Here is a 23228-nt window from a genome sequence, read left to right on the forward strand (position 1 = left end):
CGAGAACTGGTGCAGGGTTCACCTCGAAGGCATGGGCAACACCGAGCCAGACTAGTTGGAACGCTGCCGTGCGCGGGGATCAGATCCGTAGTATCTGTGCAGGCTGTGCAGGCTGTGGCTTTCGCAAAGAGACGCTTTTCGATGCAGGATAATTGTCCAGGAACCAGAGGACCAGGACCAGGATCCGAATCTTTTGGGTAGACAGAGTTGGGCTGCGGCGACGGCGGCGGTGAGGTGACGTTTTTGCGACCTGATGGTGCTGGCAGGGCAACCAACCGGGCCGATCTGGCTTACGGCAGCCTTGCACAGCCTTGTATGCCCACCCCCCCAAGAGCTTGGGGGTTCCCGATATTGTACACTTAAATTTTCTTCCTTCGACTTCCACCCCCGAGATCGGTTTTTCGAGCGAGACGAGAGATCAATGCACTACACATGATTCTTTATGCAACATGAGACGACGTTGCTGTTGATTCCACGCATGTAAGTCCACAGCCTTGCCCGCTGCCCTCCACATCTGAAATGATGATCGAAAAAAAGTGAATTCTGCAATTCTGAAGGCTTGCCAGCCAACAATGCGGACAACCACATTACACTTGATCTGATCTGCTTGACACCCAACAATGTCGTACTCGATACTTTCATTTGAGGATCACTATGCTGACGCAAATGACGGTGGCTAGGCTTTCGGGTACGTGTTTTGTTGTAGATGCGACTTAACACACGTAGAAGCCTCAGGCGGGCCCGGTGTAAGTGCTTGCTCTAACTATTCAACTTACTTTTCTCCCAATCATCCAATTACTATTCTTCTCGACCAACTAAGCGGCTTCGCCTGTGTGCTCTCTCCTGCTTGTAAGGTGACCGCCCACATTCTGCCATTATCAATAACACGTCTTGGTGCGTGCCTCGTTTGGAGACTCAGGTGGTCTTAGTTTCCGATCTGCTCAATTTCTGTCGTGCCAAAAAATGGATTCGATGGGTCGTATGGCCACTTGCGGACAACGAGGTCACCACCGTGGTAGTCGCTCAGGTTTGCGACCGTATTCGACTGATTAAGGATATGTCAGATGTCTAATTGCGATCGAGGACAACTCGATTGTGGGCTACAGCTTAGGGACAGACGTACCATGTCATATGTGCACACAGCAGGTTCGCTGCCAAACTTTTTGATGCCTGTCACGGCCTGAGACTCAAGATCATAGTTGATCTCAACCTGCTGAATGGTCTCTCGAATGGGGTTCTGTAGGAAGTAGTTCTGCGGCGAGATCACTACAGTGGATTGTGCGGTCTATTCGATATATTAGACACGGGGGAGGTTCATTGCATAGTTCAGTACGCTTTTGTCCAGGCAGGATGCACAGGAAGAGGACGAAAGAGGCAACATACCGTGAAGACAGTGTTGGGAAGATCCTGGGTATCTGGAACATGGTGCATGCCCAAGTTGAAGTAGCTAAAGATCAAGGTGGTACGGTTAGATTCTATGCTGCTAGGTGAATTATACGGCAAACAGATCTCAAAGGTAGGACAGCTCAAGCGTGGAGTGGAAAACTCACAGCACAAGATCCTCTTGATCAAGGGACTCTCCGTCGAAGAACTTATCGAAGTCGACCACCGGGTTGGCGGTATCCAACGAGTTGAAAGAGTACGCACTTCGAGGCTCTGTGTCCTTCTGCTGTACAGCGTATAGGTGATGCTCAGCGAAGCGCGCACTGTTTTTCAAGTCTGATGAATTCACAATGGTAAGATGAGCTGTGCTTGCAGTTGCCGGAGAGATTCGATATCCTGGGTACTCGCCCCACTTGTTCGGTGTATCCTTGTTAACCACTGCATACATGGTGGAAAGGTTAGGAGCCCAGTCGATCTTCGAATCATCCTCAGTCTCAATGAATGACCTCTTCAGCTTCATGGTGTTTCGCGGCTGGCCGTCTGCCCAAGGATAGCTGCAGAAGGAAAGCAATTAGCCATCTAAAAGACGCCGTTGGCCGTTGGTCAGTTGGAAGACTTACACTTCTGTGGTGGGAACGACGTCGAGCTTCATCAGACTATTCTTGGTGCCATGAATGTCCAAGTCGAGCTTGTAGTTTAGTACGTGGTCGTGCATCGAACCCGAGACGGTGTCTTCGATGTGGAAGCCGTAGTCGGCATTGGCGGCCCAGAAGGCAGCTGCAATGTAGCCAGAGGCACGCACTGTGATATGGATCGATCCGTCGTGGAAAAAGGCATACTCGAACATGTAGTCGTAGTTACCGAGGGTGCTTACGCTGCGAACGACAAGATGGACATTCTTGGTCGTGTAGACATAGTTGACCGCGGTGTGGCGTGCCGCAGGATAGCCTGCATCAATTTCGAATATGCAGATGCTGTTTTCGTGCGACCGTCTGGCTTCACGCCAGTAGAATGAAGTGTTCAGCATGGTTGCGTGGGCAGGGCAGTCGTATCCCTTGACTAGCTCGAAAGCATTCGGACCAAAGCCATAGTAGGAGTCAAGAAACGCTTGAGCGGATTCGCCTGGTCCCATGCCTGCGTAGTGTGCCACCGCCTCTTGCATGCCTAATTCGTACACAATTCGCTCCCCTTTGTACTTGATGTCGAAGAGCCTCATCCCCGTATCGCGGGTAAAGCTGATAAAGAACGAATAGTCCACTAGGGCCTGTTAGTCAAGCGAACAGGACTTTTGAGGCCCAAAGAACACATACTCCATTCAATGTACTCTTCCTCGGTGTCCACTCCGTATCGAGGGCCGGCAGGCTGGACGCTTACGGGAGGAGGAATCTCATCTTGAGGGAGCACGGGGCCGCTTGGAGCAGTTACACCCCAATCTCCATCGGGTTGAGGCTTGATGTAGTCGACGGTGCCATTGTTGAAAGCAGCCTTGAGGTCATCCGTGGTCTTGAAAAATTGCCCGATGTAGTACCACCCCAGCACTGACCACTTGGAAGGATCACGACCGGTTAGATCGGTGCGGACAGCCAGGCCACTTCTTAGAAGAGACCCAGTACCGTACAAGCCTGTCGGCGCTGGCGAATATTCGTTCCAAGTGGTCACAGCGCCGGTTTCGTCGTCAATCCAGAGAGGGTCGCTAGGCCCAATGGTTACTACATCATCCGGTGAGTTTGTGAAGGTCTAAAACCAACGATGTCAGCCGTGTTCGTATTCTCTCAAGTGGAAAAGCAACAATACTGACCCCGCCAAACATGTTGATCAAAATATCTTCAATTGATGTAGAAATATTTACAAGAAATTGAGAGTATTCATCTGGATCGGCGTTGTGGATCTTCTGAATGCCAACGCCTTTGTTGAAAGGATAGTTCAAGGGTTGTAAAGTCGTCTCGTTGGATACGGGTAGAGGACCAACCATGAACTCCTGAATGTATGGCTCTAGCGTAGCTTGGAACTGGATCGTTGCCTTTGAATACCGATGTGGCTTTGGGCCCTCGCCGTTAAGATATGGCAGTGCATCAGATTTATTCGGCTGCAGAAGCTCCACAAGTACGATAACATTGTCCCAGCTGTATCAGATTAGCAACAGTCAACAAGGTCAAGTGATAGACAGTTACGAGGTTGCATTGACATTGGCCGTGAGGTTGAGGTCAGACTGTTCATGAAGAAACTTCGTCACAGAGGCCGCCTCCACCTCGCTCAGCGCTGAGAAGATATTGTCAAGGGGCGACTTCGTCGTTGACAGGGTGCTGCTAGCATAGCATGGGCCAGTGGTATTCTGATTGTTGTTTTGAAGGACAGCATGCTTGTATTGGGCTGGCATGCTTATCGGCTTCTTTCCGGTGGCAAAGTTCTTCATAAAGAATGGCGATGCAGAAGTAACTGCTGCTAGACCACTGACGGCCAGCAAGGCTGGAGAGGAAATCCTCATCCTTGGTTCGAACTTCGTGCTCCGGTCGAAACTTCTGCAAAGGCGGACAGAATGGTCTGGGCTTCACGATGGCGGGTGAGATGTGATGTGTTCAGTGTCCATGCTGGGAAGACCGTCGCTCTTCTTATAGGTTTTCATCGCGAACACACAGGATCGAGCTTCTTCGCAACTCTACCTCGAACTCGCCGAGCACCCGCAGATCCATGAACGAAACCAATCCACCGAGAGGCTCTTATCTCTGGGCAAGTCCGCCACATCCGACTGAGAATGTCATACAACACAAAATTACTCACTCCTTCCTACCTGTAGAACTGCAGTTTCAGTGGAGTTTGCATTGTATACCTCGACGGCGAGGCTTAATGAACAATAGTGTGGTGTTGCAGACGGTGTAAGCTTGAAGATAAGTTGGATGCGATATTCGTGACTGGCTGAGCAGAGAGAGCCGCATGCTTGGCAAGTGCTTGGTGCATCAACCCACATTCGTTGCCTGGCTATCGGTACCTTTCTGAGTCTAGTATGGCCGACCCATGGAGGACCATATCCAAGACGGCAAAGATACACTGTTGACAGCAGTGCGATATCTCATATCTTCAAGCATCAGGTAAGAGTGTGACTACGGTCATCGACAACGAGTCACTAACTCAGTTCCCGTCTCGGGGATGTTACGGTGATTCTTTCCCTTCTTTCGGAATCATTTCCAACCTCGTCTGCTCACATGCTGTCTCTATGCTGTATGTACACATGTTGGCAGTGGAGGGGAATTGGTCAGCGCAGCATGCTACCAAGGCGTGCATCGCGGGACCGACTGTCAGACAGGCCACCTGCGCGGGACAAGAGGTGAGAAAGGCAAACCGGCTTGATAGGGATGTGATCGGAATTCTCTGGTCGTGGCTCTGAAACCTTCTTCTGAACCTAGCGCAAACTGTTGGCAGATAGATCGACGCAGGTAATGGCCTCCCAGCCCTCGCACGCTCATAAAGAAAATCCTCTTACTCGAAGTCGAACTCATAAGCTGGGAGCCACCTGCGGTAAAGATGCTGATGCATGTAATTCTTGAACTCGCAACGAGCCAGAGCGCCAATCTCATCTGTGGTCATGGCACCATGATACGCAAGTCGTGGCCAACACATGCCATCGAGCGCTGCTGGCTCACTTTATACTGGTCACCATAGCGGACGAACTTCCGATGAGGCTCTGTCAGCTTTGATCGATCGAGGCCTCGATCAACAAGTTCTTCCGGCTTAGGGCTCTCCTCTCGCAGGAGTTGCTCGTCTGGTCAATGGTGTTGTGGCCGACGGCCATGGTCGGTTCGTGTGTTCGGCGGCCAGAAGATCAAGGGCTCGTCTCGGACAATTATTGCGTTACGAAGCCAGTGGTTAATGCGTTTACTATTTTGCGGCAGACGTGGGATGATGACAGAGACACTTTGTTTGGAACCGTCGGGGTCGGATCTGCCAGAGCTGAAAGATAACCCCTCTGTGCAATTTAAAAGCGACTGCCTTGTTCAATGCATTTAGCCAAAGAAGCCTTGAAACATTGTGATCACTTCTTTAATTCGAGCAAGCGAAGGTTGAAATTGCACCACAGAGGGGGATGGAGGGGGTGTAACATGCTGTAAGAGCAGCACTTCGCCGCCTCCCAATCTGGGAAAATCGCGTCGAGCCGTCTGGATTATGAAGCGTCTCCAGGCCAGGGCCTAGAACCCAAGCGACTCAAAGGGCACCAGGCACCGATATGACAGCTGCGCCCGCCCGGCATTCCCGAGCGATCAATCGCCAGAACAGCCTGTCAAAAAAGGACCGGGGTGCTGCCTCGAAGAAATCGACCTAGCGTCTGCAGCTTTACGTACATTTTTACGCCAGGAAAACAGCTTCCCTTCGCCGACATGCCCTTGTAACACGCTTTGTGCGAGCTGAATTTCAGCAATGATTCACTTATGCGAGGGTGTTCAACATGAAGTCAAGCGATTACCCCAGAAATGCCCTGCCAGACAAAGTGGGCGTCTGGCAAAAGTTCCATCATGCTCCGCTCCGAAGCATCAGTTCGTTCTGTCCTGCTCTCGAAGAACCCTAAAAAAGGGGCTGTCTGGGGGAATTGGAACGCCTCTGGTCCCGGGTTGCATAGCGTGGCATGATAATCCAGCCTGGCTACGCTGTGGCTTGACAAGTCAGTCACTAACTGAAATCACCGCCGGCTCCCCGACAGACCAAGAGCACATCGCCTCCAGTGATTGGTGACGGTTCGACCGTTTTTGAGCCATGTGAAGAAAAGTTCGCGGGTGGCTTGAGCACAGGAGCTTCGTGAAACAGGCCGATTGCAGTTCAGACCGCATTCGAAGTGCTCTGGTCTCCAAGCTGCGAAATCCTGTGGCTTCAAGAAGCAAGCCACATTCTCGAGTTCCCACCGGGCTGCATCGAAAATCGATGCAACATCAAGTCGTCGCCGAGTCTGGGTATTGTCCCGTGTCTGGCTTCTGCTGGTTATGCAAGGATAGCCAGGTGGAAGACCGGTTTATTAAAAAGGTGAGTGCTCTTTATAGTCGTGTCTCACACTCTGTCTGTTGTGCCCACTCCACATCTTCGACTCGACGAACAGCACAATGCCATCCAACTCAACCGTGTCACTCTCGACGACTCTTGACCCTCTGCCACCTGTCTTGCAGCGCGGCCTCGTGGCTGTTGCCTTCTTCGGCATACTATCACTTGTCTCCAGCCTCGGGCTGTTCACTTTTTTGACCTACCGCTTGTGTGCGTGGAAGATTCGAGGTCAACTCAGAGATGGCGCCAATCAATTCCTCATTCTCATATACAACCTTGTTTTGGCAGATATCCAGCAAGCCATGGCTTTCTCTCTGACGTCCTCTTATCTTGCCGAGAACAAGATCGAGGTGGAGAACAATACAACTTGTTGGGCGAACGGATGGTTCGTATCAACGGGCGATCTGGCGTCTGGGGTTTTCATTTTCGCCATTGCCCTGCACACATTCTTTGCAGTGGTGAAGGGTCGGCGGCCAAGCAGTAGGGTATTTTATTCCTGCATCGCTGGCTGCTGGATCTTCATCTACACCATGGCCATCATCGGTGTTGGGATAGACCCGAAGCTATATGTTAGGGCCGGTGCCTGGGTTTGTTCATGTCCTTCTCTAACGATCCACGCTGACTCTCTGCACTAGTGTTGGATTTCCCACCGACATGACCCATTAAGGCTGTGGCTACACTACTTGTGGATATTTATCTGCATGTTCGGCACTGTGCTCGTGTATGCACTTATTTTCCTCTCGATTCGGACGCGGTCACGACTGCGGCTGAGCGCCAGAGATACTGCCCAGGAGCACGACCCTGCAAGCATGAAGCGAGCTGCAAAATATATGATCATCTACCCCGTGGTATATGTGATCTGTACACTGCCATTGGCGGGGGCCCGAATGGCATCAATGCGAGGCATAGTGGTTCCCTACTGGTGGTTTTGTCTTGCCGGCTCGGCCATAACTTCTTGTGGGTGGCTGGATGTCTTGCTCTATGCAGTAACTCGCCGCGTTCTTGTCTTCGGTGATCGTCCGCCGCCTGTAGATGACCTTGGTCTAGACACAATTGGTTGGAAACATTCAGGGGATGGATTCTGGGGCACTACCACCACTGTCACAGGGCCCCTTGGCCCACACAACGTTCGAAGACGTGGCAAGACGGCGGGACTAGGTCGGCTTACGCCACGACTTCGGCATAGACATTCCGACGAAGATCATCTGGCAAACCACCCCGAAGGGGTCATCACAACGAAGACAACGGTCGAGGTGCACACTGGAAATATACCTTTCTACTCGGAGTCGACCGAGCTTAGTGTGATTGAGAGCGATGATAAGATCGAGGGCACCACACATTCAGTGAGGCCAAGTACGTTTAGAGAATGATGTGTATCACTTGATAGATCAGCCAGGGGTGTTTCTGAAATGGCGATGTGAGTGTCACACGCACCCAATGTCCAAATGTTCATGGAGAGTGACGCGCGAAAGTTGTCCAGCGTCCGCACCGTACTCTTTCTCTGAAGGGATATCCCTGTCGCGTCGGCCCCTGGTGACGAGGCTGTGCTGAACTTGTGCCAGAGAGCTTCAGCATTGCGATGCTACGAGAGCTCTTCGTCGTGGACCAGCAGAAGCTGATGATTTCGGATTCTTGGGCCTTTTCGTTATTGTGTTTCCGCATTGGCACAGCTTTTTACTCGCTAATGTTGTCCATCTTTGAGCTCGGGTCAACGATCAGCATCCATTGAGATGGATCGTTGAGTTTGCGGATGACGAATATCCACCTCGCCCGTTTTATTGGCCGCTCGCATCATTCCAAGATTCAACACATACAAAAATCTGGCTTCTTGCCTCTACCACGTCACTTACCCCAGATTCTTCTCTGCATCTCGCTCACCTAAAACTTTCCCATGAGCAGAGTAAGTAACTAGCTCGAGAACGCCAGAAAAAAGCGGACTGGACCACCTGAGGCCTTTTGAGGTCCGTTGACCGCCATGTCCTTCATAGATACACACAAGGACTTGTCGGCTCTCTTCGCCAAACAGGTCCAAGCCACGCCGGACAATGTGGCATTGGAGGACGACAAGAACACGTACAGCTACTCTCAGCTAGCAGAGAAGGTCGCCGCGCTCGCTGGTCGCTTCCGCAAGCATGGCGTCGGTCGAGACAAACTGGTCGGCGTCCTCCTTCCTCGAAGTGCCGATTATGTGATTGCTTGTCTTGCTGCTCTGCAAGCTGGAGGTGCTTTTCTTGTGCTTGAGCTTGCATATCCTCCCGACCTGCTGGCTGACGTTATTGATGACGCCAAACCAGCCGTGGTTGTCACCTATCGGGCGGAAGTGGGCAAGATCAAAGGCCAGACGCCCATTATATCCCTCGACGACGAAGCAGAGACCGAAGTCAATGGTGAAGATGCCGGCGACGCAGGTCCCCTCCCTGCTGATGATGACTTGGACCGATTGTCTTTCGTGGCATACTCCTCGGGGACTACTGGAAAACCAAAAGGAATCGCCAACCCACACAGAGCTCCTGTGCTGTCCTACAACCTGAGATTCGGTATCAGCGACCAGCACCCTGGTGATCGAGTCGCCTGTAACGTCTTTTTCGTCTGGGAAATCATTCGCCCGCTGCTCAGAGGTGCCACCGTTGTCGCCGTTCCCGACGACGCAAGTTATGACCCGGTGGCTCTTGTGGACCTCCTGTCAGCGAAGCATGTTACGGAGACTTTGATGACTCCAACTCTCCTGGCGGCTGTCCTTTCTAGACATCCAGAAATTGGAAGAAGACTTCCAGAGCTCAAGACGCTTTGGCTCAATGGAGAAGTCGTGACCACCGACCTGGCTCGCAGAGCATTGAAGGCTCTTCCGAACACACGACTACTCAATTGCTACAGTGCTTGTGAAACACACGAAGTCGCTTGTGGTGACATCCAGGAGATGCTCGACGAAGAATCTACCTACTGTCCTGTTGGCCCACCACTCGATCCCAAGCACACCTATATCCTTGACGAGGGTGGTCAGAAGGTGGAGCCGGGTGCAAGTGGTGAATTGTTTGTTGGGGGTCGACTGCTTGCCCGAGGGTACCTGAATCGACCTGAAACGACGGCGAAGGCTTTCACACCAGACCCTTATGATTCAACTCCCGGCGCACGCATGTACAGGACAGGCGATCTGGCTCGCATACTACCCAATGGCTTGCTAGAAATCACTGGCCGTGTCGGTGCCATGATCAAACTGCGAGGCTATTCTGTTGTTCCAGCCAAGGTTGAGTCTGCCATTATTTCGCATCTTGCAGTCAGCCATTGCGCTGTGGTTGCTCATGGTGAAGGCCTCGATAGACAACTCGTTGCTTATGTCGTTCGTGATAAGGAGCAGTCGGAAGAGCGTCCTGTTGTGGAAATAAATGATGCAGGTCGCAGCCCAGGGGCGCGAAAAATACTATCGCCCTATCTTGCTCACTACATGGTTCCAGCATTGTGGGTAGAACTGGATGAGCTCCCGACTCATGCAGTCTCTGGAAAGGCCGACCCCAAGCGTCTGCCTCCACCACCAAGCGAAAGTGCCGGGCAGGTGAACGGACACAAGAAAATCGAACAACAAGATCCGATCTCGATTGAGTCGATTGCTGAGGTGTGGGCAGCAACCTTGAAAACCTCGCCCAGCAACATTTCGCCAGAACACAACTTCTTCGATCTCGGTGGACATTCGCTATCGCTTGCAGACCTGGCGTCAAGACTTTCTCGAAATTTTGGCTTTCGCATCCCCCTTCAGCGACTTGTTGATCCTCCTACATTGAATGGTCACCTTGAAACAGTCCGAGCAGTGAGAGATGGCCAGGTTGCCGCGGTGCAGGCCGATCTGCCTTCCGTTCTGCGTGCAGATTCTGTGCTTGACAAGGATATCGTACCGCCGAAGGCCACCATCTGCGCTCTCAACAAAGCAAACACGGTTCTCTTGACCGGAGCCACCGGTTTCTTGGGCGCATTCCTTCTCAGCGATCTGCTGGAAAGCACGTCCGCGCAGATCATATGCCTTGTCCGTTTCAGCGATCCTTCACAAGAAGACAAACCAGGGGGTATCGCTAGAATTCGAAGGAACATGCTCGACTTGGGTCTGTGGAGTGATGCTATCATGGAACGGGTCGAGATCCTCCCCGGTAATCTTTCTCGGAAACGACTTGGCCTGTCACACGAAGCCTTTGACGAACTCGCTTCTCGTGTCCAAGTGATTATCCACGCCGCTGCGACTGTCAATCTTGTCTATCCTTACGCTGCACTTCGAGCTGCCAACGTTGGTGGCACGAGAGAGATCTTGCGGCTGGCAAGTCGTGGAGGTTCTACGGTTCAATACATCTCGACAAACGGAGTACTTCCACCATCCCAGAGCGGCTGGCCTGAGGGTACAATGCTCTATGTTGATGAAGTTCCCGAGAAGCTACACGACGGATATGGCCAGACCAAATGGGTCGCCGAACAACTGGTTCTCGAAGCCGGCCGGCGCGGTTTGCCTGTCAAGATCCATCGTGCAGGCACAATCAGTGGTCACAGCCTGACAGGTGCTGCAAATGCATGGGATCTTTTGTCTGCAATGTTCGTGGAATCCATACACCTCGGCTACGCTCCAGACGTTGAAGGCTGGCGCGCCGAGATGACGCCGGTGGACTTTGTTAGCAAAGCTATCATCCATCTATCTAACCAGACACACGCCAAACAACTCGTTTTCCACCTCGGCGATCCAGACCCGGTTGACACTCGAATCGTGTTCCGCGACTTGGCCGAGTTGGGCTACCCTACCAAGCCCTTGAGCTTCGATGAATGGGTGGCATTGTGGTATGAGAAGAGAGGATCCGCCAAGGGAGGCGATGGCGCTTTCACGGTCGACATTCTCCGCAGCGGTATGCCCAGCGTCGACTTCCTCCAGGGGATCGTCGTGCTGAACAATGCCGCCACTCGGCCCTTCCGCTCTGTGGTGGAACGGCCCAAGGTCGACAGCATCCTCCTCGAAACCTACACCCGCCACTGGTTCGCTCGTGGCTGGCTTCCTCGACCACCCTCAAGCCAGCGATCACTCGGCGGATCTGCACGACCAATCCGCCGTGGTCCACTCGCCGGCCGCGTGGCAGTCGTCACAGGTGCGTCGTCAGGCATCGGCGCGGCCGTTGCAGTCGCTCTGGCTCGAGAAGGGTGTCACGTGGCGCTTGCCGCTCGTCGCATCGACGCTCTCGAGTCTATTAAGCGTCGAATGGTGGTCAGAGAAGGGAAAGTGATTGTGCGCCAGACTGATGTGACGGACCGTAAACAGGTCGAGAGTCTCATCAACGCCGCGCACGGCGAACTTGGTCCCGTGGACATTCTCGTCTCGTGCGCCGGAGTCATGTACTTTACCATGATGGCCAACGCGCAGGTCGATGAATGGGACCGCACCGTCGACGTGAACTGCAAGGGCCTTCTGAACTGTCTGTCGTCCACCGTGCCGGGCATGCTGTCTCGTGGAAGTGGACACATCGTCGCCATATCCTCGGACGCTGGACGTAAAGTCTTCCCTGGTCTGGGCGTGTACTCGGCCAGCAAATTCTTTGTCGAAGCCACGCTGCAGAGTCTCCGACTCGAGACGGCAGGCAAAGGTCTCCGCGTGTCGAGCGTCCAACCGGGGAATGTCGCCACAGACCTTCTTGGTATGTCGACCGATAGTGAGGCCATCAAGAAATACGGAGAACCGACCGGGGCTCAGATCTTGGATCCTGAAGACGTCGCCAACTCGATTGTCTATGCGCTGAAACAGCCAGCCCATGTCTCTGTGAATGAGATCCTCATTGAACCAAGAGACGAGCCGATATAGTGAGATTGCCCTCCCGCGTGCTAGTCGGATGGTCGAAGGAGTGGAGGAGTGGGAATGCAACGGATCCAGATGGCGGTTCAGCATTAAACCAGGGTATACATACACGTTAGGGAAAAAAAAGGCCTCGGTATAAGGGGGATAGAACGTCACAGGGCCGTCGATTGATACTTGGTGTATATAGCAAGTCAATCAGTTCGGTCTTTCATCGACCAAGAGCCTCGCTTTCTACGTATCTGACCTTCCATCGTTGCACTTGTTGCTAGTGGACTGAGATATCCTACTGCTTGCTAGTCGCCCAGACTCGATGCCGTTTCTCCTGTACGTGCCAGCGCGTATGGAATCACTGCCACTCTGCCGGGCCCCATCACCTAGTAAACTCACTGCTTGTCGCCCTCCCCCCCTTTACAGACCCACCCCAGCATTCACTGTCCAGGTGCCATACTCTGCCTCGATTCGTCCGAAATCAAATGATCCCTCATGTGTTCGGGTCGTGAAATTTTCTGTCAACTAACCTTTTACAGGGAACTCGATTCAACACACCGAACGAATTCTTCAGCCTCGATGGTGCAACGGTCAAGGTCGCCCTTTTCAAGGGGGAGGGGGGAGTCAAGTCTGGACAAAACTGGATGGCCATCCTGCACGGCAACTTGACTCTCCGCGGAGGATGAAGAATTTCCAGCAAAAAAAGTGTGAAAAACAAAAACATCGACATCTCTCAGTCTCGGCACTCAACACGACACAATTTGTGGACTCGGAGCAAAAGCTTTGGGCGGCAAAAAGGTCGACAAAACAGTACAAACTGAGGGCAAGGACGACATAGGAGGAAATCGAAATCCATGGGGGCAGAAAAAGTTGCGAGCGCTGCGGCAGGGGAGATTCCAGGGCGAGTACCATCATAACCGTTGCGACCTTCAGTGGACCCGGGATGGGAGGCCTTCGGGGGGAAAAAATCCCTACACGGCTGGGGTTTTCTTAACTAGGCTCCCATGGGAGATAAATCCTAGTGTAAGTTTTTGCAGTTTTGCAGAAATATACAGTGGCGTGTAGAAGAGAGTGTGCGCAAAAGAACTCGAACAAAGTAGTAAAGTAGCAACCAAGAAATCTTGTATTAGAATAGATTATCTCGAGATAAGATCAAAGTACATCACACTAAACACCAACTGGCTAAAGCGCTATAATATTTACTCCATAATTTCTTTAACATCTCGTGAGTCCAAGTACAGTTACCTTGATACGGAGTACGAAGTACTTACTGCTTTATTGCTTTGATACTTTACATTTACTTGTATTGTTAAGATCATCGCAATCACTCACTACCGTTATTATCGTCAAGGTACTGCATAGCACAACGCCACCCAAGATGCGCCGCAGCAGAGCATCAGCATCTCTGCTCAGCAGCCCACGGAGTCTCATCTCCTCCTCCTCGACCTCAACGTCGTCACACCTCCTCTGTCGCCAAACAGTCTTCCGCCTCAGACCACGGCAACAGCCCTCGCAACCACGACATCCTTCTTCCTCTTATTCCACAAGCACGTCTCCTCCTCCCGACCGGATCATTCGACCTCTCGTCCCGCCTCCGCGCGAAGGAAGCGGCCCTCTTCTCTCTCGCCGACCCGACCGCGCGCTGCCCAACATCTCGCGCACCTCGGTCTGGATCAAGACGCTCCCGGTCTTCGTGGCGCTGGTGGGCCTCTCCAGCCTCGCCATCTTCAACTACCAGAAGTCGTCCAGCTCGACGGTCAACAGCATCCTGTACGCGCTGCGCACGAACCCGCACGCCCGCGAGATCCTCGGCGACGAAATCTACTTTGCGAGCCAGGTGCCCTGGATCCGCGGCGAGCTGAGCCCGATGCAGGGCGCCATCGACATCACCTTCTGGGTCAAGGGGACGAAGGGGACCGCGCAGACGAGGTTCGTGAGCATACGGAAAAAGGGCGCCGAGTTTTTCGAGACGCTCGAGTGGAGTTTGAAGACGCCCGGCTCTGGCCCCGACGGAGGGAAGACGGTGCAGTTGCTTGAGATGGAAGGGACGAGGGATCCGATTGCGGGACAGAAGATGTGATTTTTGTTGTGATCCTGTCTCTCTCTCTCATGTAATACACCCACGGACGTACACCCACGGCCTCTCTCACTCTCTCTCACTCCAGTGCTCGCCCTCACATTTGCACTCCACACATTCGTACCTACACACTCCCGCCCGACACCCTGAAAAGAATCACCGACGGAAGAAAGGGACGGGTGAGAGAAACGGAGCCCAGTGAGCTGAGCTCTCGCTCTCTGTGCTTGATCGCATGTAACCGTCAGACATACGTGGCACATGCCTGTGTGAGGGACAGAAGAAGAAAGAAACAAGAAAAGAGCAGCACGGCACGGCACGGCACGGCTGTGCATCGAGAACGAGAACAAAAAGCCAGAAAACCGAACTGGAGCTGTATATTACAACCGCTGTAGCTGTAGCTTAGCTTAGCATGACCTCGCTCTCCTACTGTTCCGTACTTGTACAGTATCCAAAAATAATGGAAAAGAAAACAGCGTCTTGACACATATACACACTCGCCATGGCTTGCTCGTTCGTGGCTGTCGTGAAGTTGTTATTGTCGAAACTGGCATCGGTTGAGAGGAGATGCTCAAGAACAAAAACCAAAGATATGTCGACGGAATGACGGAGTGGCTGACTGTCATTCTCCATTTTTTCCCTTTCTCTTGACCATCCTGCCTGTTTGTTTGCTTGCTTGCTTGCTTGCTTGTTGGATTTTCTCGCCTGCGTTCCTGCCAGCCTGGTTGCATTACCTGTTCGTGCTGCGCCGTCGCAATGTAACCCGTGCCAAATGCCCCGACTAGCTTTGTATACTCTTGGTCGTCTATATCAATCGTCGCTCTTGACTTTGGATCCTTTAGTGTTGACTCCCGCGGTGCCTGAAGAACTTCCACCACTAACTCCCTTCTTTGGCATTTTTCCAATGTTCCACCCCCAGCCTCGTAACGTCTTGACGACCTTCGGAGTGACCGCCGCCGTGAGAGGGACCCGGACGAAGATGAAGGATTTGTGAATCGCATACGCCAGCGCAAGTTGCGTCCATATACCTGTGTGTCGCGCCCGTACTGTCAGCAATCCTCGATTCGACTCGTTTCGGATCCCCATCCGCAACGCCACGCCGTTCCACGCATAAACATAAATCAAACCATTGCCGAGGGATGATTGAAACTCCGGACCGCAGCGGCCCAGAATATGTGAGTGAGAGAGAGAGAGAGAAACAGGGGTGTCTGTGTGCTGCGAGTGCGGGAAAAGAGAAAGGCTGACTCACTGGCATTACTTCCGGCGTTCGCCTTCTCGGCCTCCTTGTACCCATGATCCTCGACCTCGTTCTGTTGGCTTGGTGCTCCCTCCTCCTCCTCCTCCTCCTCCTCAAGGAGCCTCTTTTGCCCTCCCGCCTCTCCGGCGACAGCGGCTTCCGCGACATCTCCAGCCGCGTCTATCACCTCCTTCTGTCTCTGGGGGAGCGGCCAAGAGACGACGCCCTTGATCCAGCTCAGCGCCACGTGCTCCCAGTGGCCGATGCGGTCGGTTCCGAGCATCCTGACGGCGAGGAAACAGAACGGGAAATCCAGGGCCGTGAGCGCCAGGTACACGCCCAGCGCGGCCCATCCGTATTCGCGTGAGAGTTTCTTCATGCGTTGCGAGAACGACAGTCTCTCCGTGGACTTTCCCGACGAGGATGACGAGCTGCTCCATCTCGTTCCGCGCTGGTGTTGTGTCCCGCTAGAACTAGAGCGAGGTGTTCGCCGGATGTTTTGCGCGATTCCGGAGCCCACTCTTCTCGAGCTCGAAGAAGACAAGGGAGAGCGTTGCGTGTGCATTGTTCTCCTCGTGTCATTCCGGATAGACGATCGTATGGCTCTCGTTTGGAAGGAGGGCTGAAGAGGCGACTGGCCGCGTTCGAACTGCATCAATGCCCGGCGAGCAGATGGCCGCAGATTGGCAAGTTGGCGCACGGCATGAAGCTCCAACAGGCGTTGCATGCTGTTCATGTTGCTCGCGGGGGGGGAGTCTTGACTACCGACGGAGGGTGTTGGTCGCAGGATCAACGAGAGTTACTTTGCGCCGGTTGAGTTTCAAGGCGTCTGTGGCCATCTAAATAATAAATATCCATCCAGCCTGTGAGCATGAGATGGGAATTATTTTGCCTGCGCCGCACGCGCTATGTCATTCATAGCTTCGTCTTCGGACTTTACGGGAAGCGGGACGAGGAACCGCGAATAATAAATACCGAGTACGCTAAATCTTCCCTTGTCCTCTCACAACACCTCACTCGGAAACTATTTGCAGAGTTCAGAGAGAGCAAACTCGGAATGGAATCCTATCATCAATTAATCCTGTGAATGCTATCGCTCTGTAGTTGCTGGGTATACCCTGTAGCTCCGCCTTGGACACAACTCTTACATCCTAAACAGGGCCAAAATATGGCTGCTAGCTCTCCTCCAACCAACCAACCCCTAAACATCCGCTCCAACCATAGCAAAATGGCTTCAAAATCTCGTTCCATGCAACAACACCTTGAGCCAGAGTCAAAAGACATACTTTGGCGGTCTGCCGCGCTTTTTGGGAGTAGGGGGCTTTATCGCCACCCCACGTGTCGACGTCTTTCCATTTACACTAGTCCATCCTGGTGCCGGCTTTCGGGCTGATGGTCCGTCATCAGAGTCACTCTCCCCCCAGTCGGCGACTGAGGCTTTAGCAGCAACTAAACCTGCCTGGTGCTGAGTTTGCGCAGCGTTGGTGTGGCCGTTAACAACAGTGGGCTGTGCCGGAGGTCTCGTAGCCGCAGCAGATTGCTTCGGGAGACTAGCCGATTTGGCCGGGAATGAATCTTCCGAAGATGAATCAAAGTCGTCAAAGTCGTCCAAGTCATTCTCGATATCTTCAAAAGCCGCCATCTTAGCTCGCCGATTGGCCTGCGCAACTTCTAGTGCCCTCATACTGCTGCTCGTAGTGAGAGATGGCATCTTCCCTGCTGCTTTCCTTGGTCCAGTGTCGGTAGGTGGTAGCATGGACTGACTTTTACTCGCGGAAGGTACGTGGTTGTTACGAAGCGCGGACTGCTGAGGTGCTGCCGGCTTCGATTTCAGCGCTGGATCTACGGCCATCTTGACAGGTGGAGTTGGCTCCGAAGTCTCGAGATCATCGACACTCACTTCCCTGGTGCCTGAGTCACCATCGGAGTCGGAATCTGGCTCTTCAAGTCGTACAACCTTTGGCGTGGGTTTAGTCCTGGTCTCTCTGGACAGTGGAAGGACGTCATTGAACTCCTCTTCGTCCGGTTCCTCAAAATGGATATTCAGCATTCTCGTAGTGCGCCTTGTAATTTCAGGATCTGCCGACGGCCTCGATGCTCCGTCTGGTGCAGACTTCCTACGATCGCGGGAGCGGCCAGGAGTGAATTCTTCATCGACATCAACGATTGTGTGTTCAACACCCCGATTTCTTTTGGACGTCTGTTGCGGGTTTCCTTCTGCGGCATTGAGGGCCTGTAGATCCGACCCAATGACAGGCACTGGAACTTCCGGTGCTCCATTTAGGGCTTGCTTTGCAACATTTATCATTTGGTCGACTTGATTGAGCTTCTCCTTGTCGACAGGTAACTTAACGATGAGTGACTTTCTTTGCTTCTTGTTCTTGATCGCGGGTTTTCGGTACTTCCAGGGTCGATCTCCATCATCCACCTTCCGTTTCCGCTTCCGTACCACCATCTCAATCTCCGCGGATTCATCGGCCACGGCTGGCGCATAAGCTGGAGGTTGACCATTCTGCTCTTCGTCGGTCGGAAGGGTCAGGTGTCGGCCAAGATCCGGATCCGGATAGTCATATGTGATTGCTTCTGTAGGATCATAAGCATGCTCAGAATCACGGATTACACCACCAGCTGGAACCCAGGGCGGTTGATCTGGAGGTGTTGCGTTGGCCTGTCTGAGGCCCTCAGGATGCTCCTCAAAGATATCATCATCGTCAAGCAGGGATTCGTCAGGCGATGCGCCCAGACCTAATGCCGGGTCGATAGGTATTCCTTCTTGTTGGGCAAGTCTCAGGATTCCGTCCTCAACGGCATCATGATCGACAGCGTCGTCGACATAATTATCCCCCAACTTACCGCTCTGTGGCGTGTCTGCCAAAGCAGCGTCTGCCTCGGTTCGGCGTCTCTTCATTCGATGTGAATCTAGCTTGCTGTTATCTCCCGCTTTCTGAATCCAGCCAAGGTTGGAATAGCTGAAGTCCACGAGACTCTCAACGGATCTGGGATCGGCTACAGCTCTGGTGTCGTGCCCGAGAACTGTGCCTGACGGTATGTATGGCGTATAACCTGGACGTTTCCGGCAGACTCGGCAAGCACATATGTTGCGGCAGCTTGGACACTGCCAGTCTGGATCCGCCAGGATCTGTTGAGGCTGCATATCATAAGCGCGGAATAAAACACCATAGCAGTACTTCCTGTCGCAGGTTGAACATGATGCCTGCTTCCATCTCGGCTCCCAGTGCCCGTCAATGTGGCATCGAGCATGTTGGTTGAGATATTTCTTGGAGCGAGCTTTCTTCCTCTTTTTGACATTCCCGTTGTCGTCAATTTCGGGCTCTCCGGCATCATCATCCTGCGGAGAAGTAGGGGACGGAGGGCGGTGGATGTCATTGAATGGTCTTCTTGCAAGCTCAAGCTGACATATTTGAGCCAAGGTTCTCTTGTTTCCCAGGCGATCCAATTCCGTCTTAAGGGAGACAGGAGACTTCTCTGTCACTCTGCCTTCATATTGCAAGATCTGATGTCGCCAGTCCTCGTGCTTTCGGAGCAAATCTGGCCACGACCACTGCTCCACAAACCTTAGTTTGGAAATGCAGGCACAGCTCCGGCCCATTGCATAACAATCCATGCATATGTCGTACGTGTCTTCCTCACCGTTCGGAAGTTCCCCCACACAGCTAGGGCATGTCAGGAAGCGGTTGAAGATATTGCACCGGCAATAAGAGCAAGTGATGTTGCTGTCGTACGGGATGAGCTCAACCTTCTTTTCCTGCTTGTCAGGCAAAAAGGTTTCCGAGACGAGAATCCCTGTGTACAGCTGGTGAAGTCTACGGAAATCCTTCTGCAACTGTCGAACCTTGGTGTCATTGGTCATCTTATGCTTTAAGCCCATTGCTCTCTGTTTGAACTTCTCAGCCAACTTGAGCAGCTTCGAGTACTTTTGCAAGGTGTAGTAGACGATGGCTTTGTTCTTGTATTGCTCGTCGCGGCAGACCAGCCTTGCTCGGGGAAGCGCTTCACGCATGGCCATTTCCAGCGTTTCCACTGTCGTTCTGTTCCAAGCCACTTTCATGGTGCGTGTGCCCCGATTCCAGACTTGATGCGGTGCCAAAGGAGGAATTAGGATAAAGTCTCCGGGGTTCTGTTCAACAACATAGGTCTTGAAGGGGGCACTCTTCCAGGCATTGATCTGTGCAAAATGGTTTTCAATTTCAATATCGTGGCCGAGCCTCGACAACCAGTACTCTGAAACCACTGCTCTTTCTTTACTTTCCGTCATAAACCATATCGAAGAACCTTGTTTGGTGGGTTTGCCGTCTTCTGGTGCTCCAGTCGAGGCCTCAACCATGATGTTTTGGCCCAGGCTAGCACACATTTCTCTGTGAGCAGGAGTGTATGTTCCTTCGTGACCGATGTAGCACATCATGTTTTCCGCACGCATCTCCTTGGGCAAACTGCTCATCAGGTCGCCGGATTTCGCGATTCCGCGCCCTTTTCGCATCCCGGGCCTGTTAGGGTCATTTTCGTCTACAGCACCGAAGCCTCCCACATCGCCTGTGCTTTCGTTCAGATAGAATAGAGAAGGTGGAATCACATCTGCTAGCTTATCATGCCAAATTTGGGGACAATCGATATCCTTGAGGTACATGCGTTGCCGTTCGGGATCTTTGTAATTTCGGGGTGTCCACTGATTTGTGAGTAAGGCCATGTTGTTCAGGTAGTGACCGATGGTGAGTGGGACATTCAGCTTCTTGGTCAGATCTCTGGCATGCTCGACCTTGGAGCCGCAGTTGTCACGCAGCCACTGTAGCGCAAATGTCCACTTGTCCAGTCGTGCCTCGTAGCCTTCGACTACCAGTGGTTTTCCGCCCAGTATGACATGCATCAGCACCAGCTTTTCAAAATCCTCTAGGCCTCGGTGATCTATCATGTCGCAATGGATGCGCACAACCCACTCAAAGTTCGGCGTCGACTCGACCAAGGCTTGAAGATCGAAGTCCGGTGGGATCGGCTCGAAGGCCGCGCATGGCTTCGCGGAAGGCATTTTGGACCGTCGAGAGGGTTTAACGGCGGCGGTCTGGTACTACGTTCGACATAAACTCCGATAGGACCAGCGTCTCTTCTTATCGATTCTCATGGCGTTAAAAGGACAAGCGGGCGAAGCGAGAAGTGGTATGTCTGGACGAGGTTTGGTGACCACCGCAGAGAGCGGCCTTCACCAGCACTTCATCATCAAGAAACAGATCGAAATGAGGCTGGAGTGAAAGATGACTGGCTGAGGGAGTGAATGAAATAAGGTCACCTTGTTTGAGGCAGGAAGTACAGGGTAAATGAACCGTGGGGAGTACCCTCTAACAAGCGAGTTGCCTGGAGAACAGTGACTGGACACGCGACTTTGCGGAGGAAGATGTTCGCGACTTGTGCCCAATTAGGAAACAGCGATAATTTATTTGGAGCTCCGACGAGTTGTTGAAGGAAAGCGAGTGTCACAGGATTTTCAATCTTTGCCAGACTTACGGGATAATGAGAGCGGTTTCTGCTTGATGGTAAACGCCATTCACAAGCTTTGAGGCTGGAGAGTTGCAGGCGGTCGTTGGAGCCATGACACGAGGCTTAGTGGCAGCTCACGCAAGGCTGGCTGGTAGATGTTTGCAAAAGAGTCCTCAACAATATCCCTCGGCTTCATGGTCATTGACGACGTCTTCACGAAGCTGGCCAAGGTGTGCAAGTGGTCGATATGAGAGAACGAAGTCTTTGCGTCTCATTCCTGTGAGCCAAATACGCTTCAAGTCAACAGGAACCACAGAGCCGCCAGTCAAGCCTCTGCCGATTCACGAGCTGCCTACCACGTATAGGCCACCGACGACAGGCTTCATATCCAAGTTACCAGCCTCTTGGATCCCATATGCCGAGTTAATCCGCCTCGACAAACCAGCAGGCACATACTATCTCTTCTTCCCATGCCTGTTTTCAACTCTTCTCGCGGCCCCCATGGCTGCGCCTATGGCGACTCCAGTCGAAGTGCTTACCACAACAGCTTTGTTCTTTTCTGGAGCTCTTATAATGAGAGGAGCAGGCTGTACCATCAATGATCTTTGGGACCGTAACTTAGACCCATATGTCGAGCGGACAAGAATGCGACCAATCGCCCGGAGAGCAATTTCTGTCGAAAATGCCATTGTATATCTAGGAGCTCAGCTATTTACGGGTCTGGCGATACTTCTGCAATTCCCTCTCCCTTGCCTCTACTACGCCGTACCAAGCCTTCTCCTGGTCACTACATATCCCCTGGCCAAGAGAGTCACTCACTACCCTCAGTTCGTACTCGGCTTGACGTTCTCTTGGGGTGCCATCATGGGCTTCCCCGCGCTGGGCATTGACCTGGTCTCGAATCCCTCCGCAGTCGCGGCTGCTGCAGCACTCTATTCCAGCTGCGTATCTTGGACCTTGGTGTATGACATGATTTATGCATATATGGACATCAAAGATGATGCCAAGGCAGGCATCAAATCGATCGCCCAAGCCCACGAGCACAACGCAAAAGCAGCTCTTTCTGTCTTCTCTGCCACCCAAGTCGGCCTGTTGGTAGCGGCCGGATACTTTGCCGGAGCGGGTCCTGTGTTTTTTGTTGGAAGTTGCGGAGGTGCTGCGTTGACTTTGGCCACGATGATCCGACGAGTCAACATTAAGGATGTCAAGGACTGTTGGTGGTGGTTCAAAAACGGTGCGTGGCTCACGGGCGGTGTCGTTTCCTTTGGTCTGTTGGGCGATTACCTCTATCGCCGTACGAGAGAAGAGCCCAGCACAGTCGTGCATCACGCCGTGCTTGGTTAGGTCACCCTCACTGACCATTGACTCCGTCTTTCTGTACCACAAGATCTAGATGAGTTTCGATATGCTGTACAATATTTCTCCAGTCCATCATCGCGCCATCACCAACGTCTCCACAAGCCAGTTCCTTCTCCATGGGTCTCAGCACTCTGACCCATCCATCTTGATCATTTCCCCAGTCCTGTTCCAGCACCTTGATCTGCTTTCGCGTGATCGGATGCCTCCACATCGCGGTGTTCATGGCGGGTGCGACGAAGATCTTCTTCTTTCTACTGTCGACCAGGCCGGTAGTATCCCATGCGCGCATCACACTGAGCAGAAGGCCGTCACTGATGCCGTTGACCATCTTCGCCATAGTGTTGGCAGACAGAGGTGCAACGAGCATAACATGCGCCCATCGTCTCAATTCGATATGCAGTATACTATCACCCCGGACCCAGGGTTTCGACCATTCGTCTTCATCGTGGTATATGCCGTCCACATTTGGCAGTTTCTGCAGGGACTCGAGAAGAGGTTGTTCGGCCGATTGGCCTTGTAGGAATTCCTCCGCCGAACGGGTCAGCACAATGCGGATTGACACGTCGGGATGTCGAGACAGAGCCTGTGCGATGTTAGGGATCTTGATCGTAGCGACGGAGCCGCTGGCCCCCAGCAGGATGTGATGCTTTCCATCGTTCGCGTGCGGTGCCGCAGAGAAGCGATCGGAGATGGTCACGGACGCCATTTCGAAGTCTCAGTAAACGTATGGGATTGAAGTCCGGACATAGAGCAGCGCTCAAAGGCACAGGACGAGACAACTTCCCATTGATATAGTAAAACGAAGGCTTTCCCGTTGGAATTTCCAATATATGGCGCAGGCTGGATGGAACTGGCTCTTCTTCCCC

At 52.7% G+C, this 23228-nt stretch overlaps 8 protein-coding genes across 8 annotated transcripts; 4 read left to right on the top strand and 4 right to left on the bottom strand.

The window, feature by feature from the left end:
• Positions 1 to 925: 925 nt before the first annotated feature.
• On the bottom strand, positions 926 to 3868 carry PV08_08409 (uncharacterized protein; the record flags this gene model as incomplete). The annotated part of the gene is made up of 8 exons (XM_016382735.1): positions 926 to 1045; positions 1124 to 1285; positions 1384 to 1447; positions 1551 to 1937; positions 2004 to 2640; positions 2694 to 3120; positions 3182 to 3506; positions 3555 to 3868. The coding sequence occupies 8 exons, from the start codon at positions 3866 to 3868 to the stop codon at positions 926 to 928; spliced, it is 2436 nt and encodes an 811-aa protein (XP_016233438.1).
• Positions 3869 to 6467: 2599 nt separating this feature from the next.
• PV08_08410 (uncharacterized protein) lies at positions 6468 to 7775 on the top strand (the record flags this gene model as incomplete). The annotated part of the gene is made up of 2 exons (XM_016382736.1): positions 6468 to 6992; positions 7041 to 7775. The coding sequence occupies 2 exons, from the start codon at positions 6468 to 6470 to the stop codon at positions 7773 to 7775; spliced, it is 1260 nt and encodes a 419-aa protein (XP_016233439.1).
• A 605-nt stretch (positions 7776 to 8380) lies between these two features.
• PV08_08411 (uncharacterized protein) lies at positions 8381 to 12223 on the top strand (the record flags this gene model as incomplete). Its single annotated transcript, XM_016382737.1, has 1 exon — positions 8381 to 12223. The coding sequence occupies one exon, from the start codon at positions 8381 to 8383 to the stop codon at positions 12221 to 12223; it is 3843 nt and encodes a 1280-aa protein (XP_016233440.1).
• A 1360-nt stretch (positions 12224 to 13583) lies between these two features.
• On the top strand, positions 13584 to 14285 carry PV08_08412 (uncharacterized protein; the record flags this gene model as incomplete). Its single annotated transcript, XM_016382738.1, has 1 exon — positions 13584 to 14285. One exon carries the CDS (start codon positions 13584 to 13586, stop codon positions 14283 to 14285), a length of 702 nt encoding a protein of 233 aa, XP_016233441.1.
• An 804-nt stretch (positions 14286 to 15089) lies between these two features.
• Positions 15090 to 16252, bottom strand: PV08_08413 (uncharacterized protein; the record flags this gene model as incomplete). Its single annotated transcript, XM_016382739.1, has 2 exons — positions 15090 to 15307; positions 15529 to 16252. The coding sequence occupies 2 exons, from the start codon at positions 16250 to 16252 to the stop codon at positions 15090 to 15092; spliced, it is 942 nt and encodes a 313-aa protein (XP_016233442.1).
• A 537-nt stretch (positions 16253 to 16789) lies between these two features.
• Positions 16790 to 20557, bottom strand: PV08_08414 (uncharacterized protein; the record flags this gene model as incomplete). Its single annotated transcript, XM_016382740.1, has 1 exon — positions 16790 to 20557. One exon carries the CDS (start codon positions 20555 to 20557, stop codon positions 16790 to 16792), a length of 3768 nt encoding a protein of 1255 aa, XP_016233443.1.
• A 640-nt stretch (positions 20558 to 21197) lies between these two features.
• PV08_08415 (4-hydroxybenzoate polyprenyl transferase) lies at positions 21198 to 22347 on the top strand (the record flags this gene model as incomplete). The annotated part of the gene is made up of 2 exons (XM_016382741.1): positions 21198 to 21233; positions 21304 to 22347. 2 exons carry the CDS (start codon positions 21198 to 21200, stop codon positions 22345 to 22347), a joined length of 1080 nt encoding a protein of 359 aa, XP_016233444.1.
• Positions 22348 to 22354: 7 nt separating this feature from the next.
• On the bottom strand, positions 22355 to 23068 carry PV08_08416 (uncharacterized protein; the record flags this gene model as incomplete). The annotated part of the gene is made up of 1 exon (XM_016382742.1): positions 22355 to 23068. The coding sequence occupies one exon, from the start codon at positions 23066 to 23068 to the stop codon at positions 22355 to 22357; it is 714 nt and encodes a 237-aa protein (XP_016233445.1).
• Between the last annotated feature and the right edge of the window lie 160 nt (positions 23069 to 23228).

The sequence above is a fragment of the Exophiala spinifera genome, assembly GCF_000836115.1.
Source record: "Exophiala spinifera strain CBS 89968 unplaced genomic scaffold supercont1.6, whole genome shotgun sequence".
In the NCBI taxonomy this organism is placed as follows: Eukaryota; Fungi; Ascomycota; class Eurotiomycetes; order Chaetothyriales; family Herpotrichiellaceae; genus Exophiala; species Exophiala spinifera.